Source organism: Lithobates pipiens, unplaced genomic scaffold (assembly GCF_037356315.1).
Source record: "Lithobates pipiens isolate NorthernLeopardFrog02 unplaced genomic scaffold, aLitPip1_a1.2 Scaffold_13, whole genome shotgun sequence".
Taxonomy (NCBI): domain Eukaryota; kingdom Metazoa; phylum Chordata; class Amphibia; order Anura; family Ranidae; genus Lithobates; species Lithobates pipiens.
The window spans coordinates 385,062,642-385,074,336 of record NW_027507718.1 but is presented as its reverse complement, the minus strand read 5'-3'; the positions used below and the strand labels follow the sequence as shown (position 1 = coordinate 385,074,336).

The following is an 11,695-nucleotide window of genomic DNA, read 5'->3' as shown; positions in this document are numbered from 1 at the left end:
GTGGTGGCTGCATTCATTTTGCTTTTTTCCACCTGTGCTTTCACCCTGTGATCTGGCCAGTAACATATCTACTGTATTCATTGGGGTACACACTATGAGAAAATTGGAAGAAAAAAATCCATATGAGGCATGATTGTTCAATTTTCGTATAGGGTGTACACAACTTTTGGACATCCAATTCAGACTTTCCAAAAGAAAATTTCAGAAGGGACAAGCTCAAAAAATGTTCTGTAATGGGAATATAACCAACGATTAATTTAACGTGTATGGTTTTTGCACAAGAAAAATTAGAGATAGAGATATATATATATATATATATATATATATATATATATCAGCATAAAAAAGCCTTTATCATATGAGAATTATCATACAATTCATATCATCCTTAATTTTGACTTGATGTATAACATTGAGGAAAACCAGAAGATCATTCATCCAGTTTCCTTATAGTGTGTGCTGGCCTTTGGAGTGTCTCCACTCTGGATGAAGGAGCAGATTTGGACAGCATTATCAGTCTGGATGGAGGAAAGTGTTTGATGTACATGCATACATCTGGAATAAAGGCTTTACATGAATAAATAAAAGTTTATAATGGTAAGCAGTGGTAAATCGTTTGTCTCAACACTTACATTGGATTGTTCTACTGAAAAAAATAGACTTACTGGCTGGATCACCAGGTGAAAGTAAAGGAAAGAAAGCCTAAAAAAGAAAACAAATGCAGATAACAAATCTCTAAGAATTGGAAAACTACAAACAAAAAAATGTTTGCTTTTGGGTTTATTAGTGCTTTAATTTAATTTTCACAATAGTTCTTCCCTGCAAAATCAAAACAATAGGTTGCAACATCATGACAGTAAAATGCTGTCAGAAAACACTAATTACAATGAAATGGTTTATGTATAAATATCAGCAAGTTATTAAATTATAGCAACACTTCTGTGTGATTATGAGTTGATGATGTGCAGCAATCGCTTTCTCACTGTACACCCACAGATGTAACTCAACACATCATGGTATTATTTCACCCACTTTTACTTGGGCAATGTGTTCCATTAGCTTAGATGTAAGCTATGCCAGCTTTTACTTTTTTCATAGAAATTCGTTATAACCAAAGATTTACTTCTTGAAGTTCGCTGCTCACAAATTCATAGCCTGTCTTAAAAAAAAAAAAAAAAAACTCCAAGCACCAATATTCCAAAGTCAGAAACTGTTAAATATTAGGACCAAGGAAATTTTTTTTCTACAGGGTATTTTTTTTCCCATTAAACTTGTGATACTGTTATTCTGTTTGCCTGAATTATGAGAATACTGTGTTATTAATGACGTATTGTTATAGCAAGGAGTAACACAACTGTCATTCTGTATACTGCATGCAGATCCCTGAACAACACATCCAATACATTTTTATATTCATATGTGAAGCACACTGACTTGTAGAAGAAGGTAAAGAAGCACAGATGTAGCAATAGTTATTGCAGAGTGATATGGTGTTGTATTTTGGTTCTTCACATTTGCTTAACATCATGGGCACTAAGTAGGAATATATATGTGTTTAAAATTAGGTCATTTAACATTTTTTTTTTACACTGGTAAAAATAAATAGACTTTCTTTCTCTCTGTCTTTATAACTAAGGAGGACACAGAACAGAATAAAAACTGTTCTGCTAATCTACAAAGTTGTTGTTTTTTTTTTTTCCTTTTTTTTGTTTTTTTTTACCGAGCACCGCTGCTTTAAAGGAAGTACTGATCATTGTATGCCGCACAGCATCACAAACATAACTTAGAAAAAAAAATTATTACAGTGTCTAGACTCCTGAATGTGCTCTGTTACAGTTACATGAAGAATAATGTGCATATTAACCTCTACTGTAATTCACTTCCTACTGAGCTTTACGTGATTTAAAGTAATGAGGGCAAGAAAAAAAAAAAAATAAGATAAAAATAACTAAAAAAAATAATAAAATAAAATGCAACAAGTTGGTATTTTGTTCTTGTTGTTGCCCCCTGGGCTAATTAGCAGCACAGTTTTAGAAAGACACAAAAGCTGTGGATGTGAGGCTTGCTTGTAAAGAGATGTAAACATCGGTCCCAGTGTAGTAAACTTTGCTGTAGAGGATGAGACAGAACAAGATTTGAGGCTGAGCGGCTATCAAACACTAGTTACAGAAGCTTGCAAACAGTTAGTGGGTTTCTGTAGTTTATCAGCATCCGTTGTTGTAGTTTCTGCAGCAGATGTTCGGAAGTTAAAAGCTGGGCCAGCACCAGCATGGGCAGGACTCAGAGCTGGATTTTGCCGTCTGTTACTTTCCACAATACTCGAAGTATTGGAAGCCAGGCTTTCCCGTGTCCTGAAAAGTAAAGCAAAAACTTAGCACTCGTTCAATGATTTAATTCGTTCACTTACCCTAACCAGATTCCATTTGTCATTTATCCCAGCTTATTAACCACATGACCTCCAGGTGGTTTTACCCCCTTCATGACCAGGCCATTTTTTGCCTATTCAGCACTGTGCTACTTTAACTGGCAATTTCGTAGTGATGCAACAGTGTACGCAAATGAAATGTATATCATTTTTTCACACAAATAAATTTCTGTTGGTGGTATTTGATCACTTATGGGGTTTTTATTATTTGAGCTATAAACTAAAAAAAGAACAAAAAATTCTGGGAAAAAAAAAAAAAAAGGGATTTCTGTACTCACCATAAAATCAATTTCTCAGAGTTCATAGACGGCCACAGCACCTCCCTAGTCTTGACCAGTGGGTTATATCTACCTCTGCATTAGGACTAGGCAGAACATAAAACTTGGCTACGACCCATGGGCCGTCCTGAGTCAGTATATAATGCCTTCCTTGCTCTAGGTATTCAATTTAGTAGCAAGCAGTATTAGAAGTATCAAAACTCCATAGAGGGGTGGGTGTGGTGTCCGTTAATAAACTCAGAGAAATGGATTTTATGGTAGTACAAAAATCCAATTTTCTCCTTAGTTCGGTGAGGCAAACAGCGCTTCCTTAATCTTGACTATTGGGATGTCCAAAAGGAGAATGAGGGGTGGGGAAAATAACTTAAGGCTAACCACAAGAACCCTAACCATGTCACAGGAGCTCAAACAGGACACAGGAGCCCAATCTGAATTTTTTTAAAGAAAAGCACCCATCTTAAACAGCAGCCTGCAAAACCTTTCAGCCAAAAGAAGCCTCCGCAGATGCCAAAATATCTACTTTAGAATTTAGTGAAGGTATGCACAGACAACCTTTAATAGAATAGGCCTAAGTCACAGTCTGTCTGATCCCCTCAGAGATTGTAGCCAAAGAAGCAGCTACCCCTTTCCTTGGTCCTTGTGTAACCGCAAAAGGAGAGTCTGAGCTCCGAAAGGACTCCATGGGTACCAGATACATCTGAATCACACCAACCATATCCAAGGTATGCAAAGCAAATTCCTTGGGATGAGCCAAGCTTGGGACACAAGGAAGGCAACACAATGTCCTCATTTAAATGGAAGTCCGAGGCCCCTTTAGGTAGGAACAATGGACAGGGACGAATAACCACCTTATCTCTGTGGGCCACCAAATAGGGAGTGTAACAGGATAAGGCCGCTAACCCCGACACCCTACGGGCAGATATAATAGTCACCAAGAATGCCACTTCAGGGACAATGTAGGTAAGGGAATCTCACAAATATTCTCAAATGGAGGTTTCTGGAGAACAGAGTACCAAGTTCAAATCCCATAGTGGCAAAAGAGACAATACAGACGGAGCCACATGCCAGACTCTTTGAATAAAGCTACGAACTAAGCCCTTGTACACACGGTCGGAGATTCCGATGGAATGTTTCCTATCGGACCGTTTTGTCGGATATTCCGACTGTGTGTGGTCTGCATCGGACTGTTTCCGTCGGAATATACAACGGACCAACTTTTCCAACTTGCCGGTAAAATTTTCCGACAAAATGCTCCGATCGGACATACTCCGATCATGTGTAGCCTACTCCGACGGACAAAGTGCCACGCATGCTCAGATCAAATTCCTAGACCAAAGCTATTGGCTACTAGCCTGTACGTAGTCCCGTCGTAACGAAATAACATCATCACGTTATGTACAATCGGATTTTCCAACAACTTAGTCCGACCGTGTTTATGCAACATCACTTCCGGACCTCCAGAATTAATACGTCGGAATTACTCCGATGGATTTGGTTATCGGAATCTCCGACTGTGTGTACAAGGGCTAAAGAGTGCGTGGCTGTCATTATATCTTAAAACCATCAGTCAAAAGTTATCAGCACAAACCTACCTAAGACATATTCAGACTATATTTTATTCTGTCTTTACTATTCCTCCTGGGGCATTCATCCTTTGAAGCCAGGGCCTCCACGTTTTAAAAAACTTGGCACGGTTACCCTGTCTAACGACCGGTTACGAATGGTTACCCTGTCTAACGACCAATCGTCCGCAAATCTTACCATTAGTATGGGTGGGGGAAGGGAGATATTTGGGTAATGGATTATGTAAAGGTATACAGTTATAATGCAATATGTTGTAACTGCCAAATATGTATACTTCTGTATTTCAGTATGTTTATAATGCTCTGTGTCTTTGCAAAACAATAAAAATTAGTTAAACAACAAAAAAAAAGTGCGTGGCTAGGGGTCACTGAAAGAAGATTGCCAAGACAGACACCTGGCCCTTGATGGTACTCAAAACCACCCTCTGTTCAACCCCTCGTTGAAGGAAGGCCAGGATCCCAGCTATAGAAAAGGAGCAAGGATGAGCGCCAATTGACTCACACCAAGAAATGTAAGTTTTTAACGTACGATGGTATATCTTGCTAGAAGTCGACTTGCCTTCAACATAGTAGGGTTCACTGATCCAGACAAACCTCTATCCCTCAGTACCTGGTTTTCAACAGCCAAGCCACCAAGACCAGCAACTGTAAAGCAGGATGGAAGCTCAGCCCTTGGGACAACTGGTCCTCTCTGAGCGGTAGCTCCCAAGGGAAGCTTACGGCCACCAGAATGACCAGAAGACTTTGCCCTTGATCCTTCGCAGGCACTGTGGAAGAAGAGGGAGGTGTTGGCCCAACAATGGCACTAGAATGGCGTCTACCAGATGAGCCCGTGACTTCGCCATGAACCTCAGTATCTTCCTGTTGAACCAAACCTGCTGAAGGAGCCAAAGTTTGAGTAGAAAAAAAAAAATCTATCCTGTTCAGTATTAAATCCAGAGTCAGACCCAGGTAAATCAATTTCCTGGACGGGGATAGAGAGGACTTTGGGTAGTTCGGACTTCACCCAAACCTTTGCAGAAATTATATTCACACAAGAAGACTCAAACTCAGGGCCCCCCGAAAATGAACAAACTCTGTCCCCCTTCTTTGGTACCCCAGAAAAGGATCATCTCGTGGATCCCCTTGATGCTCACGAAGGAGGTCCGCGAAGCTGGAAACCAGGGAAGATGTCCCCCCACCCCAATTATGGGTGAGGGCAGACATTTATGCTGAAGGCGTTTTGTCTGCGGTACTGGAAAAGCCAGCTCTAGGCCTACCAGACCAAGACTGCTTTGAACTGTCCGGGAAAGACTTGAGAGACCTGTTTACGTTGTCTCCAGTCCCGGGAGCCCGAAATAATCTCTTATGAGCTGAGAAAGAAGGCCCACATTTACAAGGCCCCTTCAGTTTCTTAGACTGTGCCAGGAAGGTACTCTTCCCCCCCGTGACACCCTAATGATGATCATCCAGGGTAGCCCCAAACAGGCTATCGCTCCAAACAGGCTAAGGCCTATACACACACGCTTTGCTTTTTGGACGTCAAGTGTGTTACGACGACCAATCGTCTGCAAATCTTACAATTAGTACAGTGCTTTTGACAGGCAATTTCACTTTTCCGTCAGACAAAAGCTGGATTTGCAGACTATAAAATTTTTGTCTTACCACACCAGACTGGAGAACGCTGGAACGGTGCAGTCAGCATGCCATGTGTCCTATATGTATCCTAGGAGAAAGAGGAGGGCCCAGAAGCTCTGTAGATTACGTGACCCTCTCGGCCTGTGCCTGCACAGCTCTGTCAATCTTCAGCATCACGCCAGACTAATGTAAAATGGCCGTTGTGATATGGACTACAGCAACATGGTCGCCAGCCAAAGATAAAAGCCAGACTAGGGGAAAAAGGCTGCTGAATGCTGCCAAATTGTTCTCAGAGTCCACAGAAACCTTCGCTGCACCCTCTTCCAGGTACTGTACCCACACTGGCACAACAGCCCCCCCCCCCCGGTAACACTCACAGAAGGGGGTGGAGGTGAGATGGAGGAACCTCTGCACTGGGACCCCCACCAGACTCTAGATAGTGCCCCATACTAGCAGGCAATGTAGATCAGGAAAACCCAGCTTAACTGAGGCATGGGAGGAGGGAACCCGCAGGCAGGTCTGACCATACCTGCTCCCACCCCACCCCATCCAAAGGAGGAGAGGGGGGACTGTACTTAACTTTCCATGGATGCGTGTATCGCTCCAGACAGAACCCCTCGCCACTGAAGTAGAGGGCTGTCAGCAAGGAGGATGTTCCAACTCGGACCAAAGTCTGGTCGTATATGTGACCATGCAAGACGTTTAACTCGAGGGCCAGCCTCCATCCATTGAGGCTATTCTGCGGCCAACCTAGCGTGTAGCTACAGTCTGCCCGTGCTCACTGGTCAAACTGGGAAGACAACTGAATCTAGATTATCCAGTCCATCTCCCAGCCCGGCAGTTGATTGTAGATCTCCCAGGAGAACAAAAAGATGCATGAAAGGAGAAAAACATTGTTAGGACCACAAGATCCCACCAAGAAGCTAGGTCCTTACTCCTGACTGGACAGAAAAACTAAATACCTAGAGCAGGGAAGGGGTTATATACTGACTGAGTATAGCCCATGGGGCATAGCCAAGTTTTATGTTCTGCCTAGTCCTACTACTGCAGAGGCAATATAGCCCAATGGTAAAGATTAAGGAGGCTCCGTGTCTGTCGATGGAGGTGGAAAAAATATATTTTCTACTTGTTATAAAAAAATATCCTATAAATTACATTTCTTCATACATTAAGGACAAAATATTCTGCTACATGTCCTTGATAAAAATAAATCCCAATAAGTGTATATTAAATGGTTTGTGTCTACAAACTATAGTATATATATTTGAAAATTGATCAATCCTGATGTCCTTACAGCCTAATTTATTGAGGTCCTAAAAATGCCAAGACAGTGTACAAATACCCCCAAATTGACCCCATTTTGGAAAGTAGACAGTCGGTATGTAGTAAGAGGCATGGTGAGTTTTTTTGAAGTTGACTTTTTTTGTAAGAAGAAATTCAAGATTTTTTTTTTTTTTTACACACTGTCACCAGTACAGTGTCATTGGTGTGACAGTGATCAGGGATATTGACTGGGGACAGTATGTTAAAAAAATAAACTAAAATGTAAATCATTTTTTATTCAATGTCTTAGGAGTTTTTCTTTTTTAACATTTTTTTTTAAAATTTGTGTTACTCTTTTTTTGCATACTTTCATCAGAGACGCTCAGTCAAGGATCACCATTTTTTTTTCTACACCTTGATTGCTTTTACAGTGTTGATCACTGTAACAACGATGTTTTGAACTGTCATTAATGGGTTACATTCATAAGAATTGAGTGCTTTGAGTGGCCCAGGTACCCAAAAATGTGTCAAAAATGTCTGATGTGTCTGCCATAATGTCGCAGTCACAATAAAAATTGCTGATCACTGGCATTTAAAAAAAAAAATAAAAATGATAAAAATGCCATAAAACTATCCCATATTTTGTAAACGCTATAACTTTTGCACAAACCAATCAATAAATTGCTTATTGCGATTTTTTTTTTTTTAACCAAAAATATTTAGAATATGTATAAACCGAGGAAAAACATTGTTTTTTTTTTATATATTTTAGGGGGATATAGCAAAAAGTAATAATATTTTTTTTTCAAAATTGTCGCTCTTTGTTTATAGTGCAAAAAAATAAAAAACGCAGGTGTGATCAAATACCACCAAAAGAAAGCTCTATTTGTGGGAAAAAAATACATCAATTTTGTTTGGGTGCAACGTCGCACGACCACGCAATTGTCAGTTAAAGCAACGCAGTGCTGGATCGCAAGAAGTGCTTTGGCCAGGAAGGGGGTAAATTCTGCTGGCGCTGAAGGGGTTAAGAAATATCAGTATACTAGATACTGTAGTCGGTAACCTAAGAAACAATAGCCATTTCAGGTGTGCAGACTGACCAACTGGCATCATTCGGGTAAACAAACGTTTCTTAATGCACATCCCAGACATATGTAAACAGATTTGCCTGCCTTCATAAAAAAAAAATGGGCAATTAGACACAAAAAGACATTTATATACCTTAATAAAATTAAATTAGGCTGATCATTTTTTCTTTCATACATATAAACTCCAAAAAACGCTAGAATCATTTTTAAATGTTTTAGTTTTTGGAGGAGACCGCCATTATGCCAGATGATTTATCACTTTAATGTTTAGTTATTTGGATGTTATGTCCATTAAACCATAGCTTTAAAGTGCAAAATATCATACTTTACACCAACATAGACAGAAATCAGGCTTCAGTGTAATTATCTAATATTTTTATGTATTGTATGTCACAATTTTCCTATGTGCCACATGAGGTTTGTCTATTACACATTAATGCGGTAGTAAAATCCAGTATAAGTATATATATTATATATATATATATATATATATTTTTTTTTAAAGGCGCTCCTACAGGTACTTTATATGCCATAATGTGCTAGTATGCACAGCAGATTAGTACATTATGGCAGACTTACCTGTCAAAGAAGCCCTCCAGCGCTGCGGTGTGATCAATCCAGAAGGTCTCAGGTGCTTTCATCTTTGCCGGGTCTTCAATCCGGGTTCCATGTCTCCAACCGCTTGAATGGCCAAGTCACGATGCCATCACTCCTGTGTATGTGCGGGAGTCAAATCCCCGTTGCACAGATCAGGGGCCGTAAGTGTACGCCAAGTTGCACAAATGCATGGCTCGGTGTACATGACCGTTAACAGGCAGGGGGAAGCTTTTATGACAGAAGGGACTGAAAGCAAGTTTTTAAAATGTGGCTCTACTACCACTTTAAGATGATATTGGGGTTTACTTACTTAAGGCAAATCCACTTTGCACTAGAAGTGGATTTGGAAGTGCAGTTGCTGTAGATCTGAGGGAGACATGCAAGGAAAATAAAAAACTGAAATTTTTGCTTGTACATGACTGGATGATAAAATCAGCAGAGCCTCCCCTCATTTCAGATCTTCCCCTCAGATCTAAAGTGACTGCACTTCCAAGTGCACTTTTTGTGCAAGTCGATTTGCCTTTAGTAAATCAACCCCATTGCTGGGAAGTTACACTGCCTAGTAAAACATTTCCTTACATTTAGGCCTCTTGCACGCAAAGTAAAAAGCACCACCCTTTTCATTGATCAGAATGTAGATGCATTGTTGTTTATAAAACAATGCACACAACTGCGTAAGGATCAGTAATACAGCGACGAGTACGGAAATGTGAAATAAAAATATAACATTTTACATTTGAGTGCAGCAATTTACGTGTATACTGCAACACTGGCAATTAGATGAAGAATTTTGCGCATGCACAGTAGCTCACAAAAGTACACCCCTCACATTTTTTGTAAATTTTTTTATTATATCTTTTCAAGTGACACTGAAGAAATGACACTTTGCTACAATGTTATGTAAAGAGTGTACTGCTTGTATAACAGTGTAAATTTGCTGTCCCCTCAAAATAACTCAACACACAGCCATTAATGTCTAAACCGCTGGCGACAAAAGTGAGTATACCCCTTAGGCCCCATGTAAACTGCTGCTGCTAAACGCATGTTCAGAGGCAGTTGGGTGCTTTTTTCAACTGCCCCTGAACTCATTCAATATTATCTTATGTACGTAGTTTAGTTTACAGTAGTTTTTAGGCAGTTGCGTTTAACAGCCTCCGAAGATTTCCACGCTTCAGACGTTAAGCGCGCTACTGGCATTTAGCTGTGTTTTCGTTTATAAGCGTTTTTAAAAAGGTACCCACTTTTTTGGACATTAAAACACACGCGTGTCGGACTGTGCCAAACCATGTCAAAGGAGGCAATGCACATGGGTGTAAAATTTTTTTTTTTTTATTGGGGTAGGTATGCAGCTTTTTTATTTTACCAACACGTATGTACATGTTGGTAAAATTTCCTACAGAGAGGTGCTGCGTGATCAATGGATGGGTCCAGTAGTACAGAAATGGCGACAAATACAAGGACACTGCTGCTGCTACTCACTCTGGTCTCACAAAATGTCTGAAAATAGTTAAATAAAACCTTTTTTTGAGCTTGGGGAGGGTCTTATGATATTATCCTTACTAATTACGATTCTAGACACAAACGCGGTTAAATGCGTGTTTCTAAATGCCGGTTTCAAGCTTTCAAAAAAAAAAAGTTCAGAGGACTCTGCCTCAGCCTCCCGTGTACATGGAGCCTAAGTGAAAATGTCCAAATTGAGCCTAAAGTGTCAATATTTTGTGTGGACACCAGTGACAGAAGTTTTTTCACCTTAATGCATAGGATGCATTAAGGTGAAAAAACATGAGGTTTTACAACCCCTTTATCCCTCTTGGGCATGGAGTTCACCAGAGCTTCACAGGTTGCCACTGGAGTCCTCTTCCACTCCTCCATGACATCAGAGAGCTGGTGTTACGTTTGAGGATGCCCCACAGATGCTCAATAGGGTTTAAGTCTGAATATATGCTTGTGCTTGACCAGTCCATTATTACCTTTACCCACAGCTTCTTTAGCAAGGCAGTGGTCGTCTTGGAAGTGTGTTTGGGGTCGTTATGTTGGAATACTACCCTGCGGCCCAGTCTCCGAAGTAAGGGGATCATGCTCTTCTTCAGTATGTCACAGTAGATGTTGGTATTTATGGTTCCCTCAATGAACTGTAGCTCCCCAGTGCTGGAAGCACACATGAAGCCCCAGACCATGACACTCCCACCAACATGCTTGACTGTAGGCAAGATACACTTGTCTTTGTACTCCTCACCTGGTTGTCACCACACATGCTTGACACCATCTGAACCAAATAAGCTTATCTTGGTCTCAGACCACAGGACATGGTTCCAGTAATCAATGTTCTTAGTCTGCTTGTCTTCAGTGAACTGTTTGCAGGCTTTCTTGTGCATCATCTTTAGAAGAGGCTTCCTTCTGGGACGACAGAAAAGCAGACCAATTTGATGCAGTGTGCGGCGTATAATCTGAGCACTGACAGGCTGACCACCCACCCCTTCAACGTCTGCAGCAATGCATACGTCTATTTCCCAAAGACAACCTCTGGATATGATGCTGAGCAGTGCACTCAATTTCTTTGGTCGACCATGGTGAGGCCTGTTCTGAGTGGAACCTGTCCTGTTAAACCGCTGTATGGTCTTGGCCACCATGCTGCAGCTCAGTTTCAGGGTCTTGGCAATCTTGTTATAGCCTAGGCCATCTTTATGTAGAGCAAAAATTCTTTATTTCAGATCCTCAGAGAGTTCTTTGCCATGAGGTGCCATATTGAACTTCCAGTGACCAGTATGAGAGCGTGAGAGCAATAACACCAAATTTAACACACCTGCTCCCCATTCACACCTGAGACCTTGTAACACTAACAAG

At 40.7% G+C, this 11,695-nt stretch overlaps 1 protein-coding gene across 3 annotated transcripts in view; it reads right to left on the bottom strand.

Annotated features, from left to right (window-relative positions):
- Window positions 1-765: 765 nt before the first annotated feature.
- The window catches only part of STOX2 (storkhead box 2), a 281,677-nt gene continuing 270,747 nt past the window's right edge, over window positions 766-11,695 (bottom strand). For all 3 annotated transcript variants that reach the window (XM_077477288.1, XM_077477290.1, XM_077477289.1), the window contains exon 4: window positions 766-2,351. In XM_077477288.1, coding sequence (XP_077333414.1) covers window positions 2,153-2,351 — 199 coding nt within the window. In that variant the 3' untranslated portion in view covers window positions 766-2,152. The remainder of the gene's footprint in view (window positions 2,352-11,695) is intronic.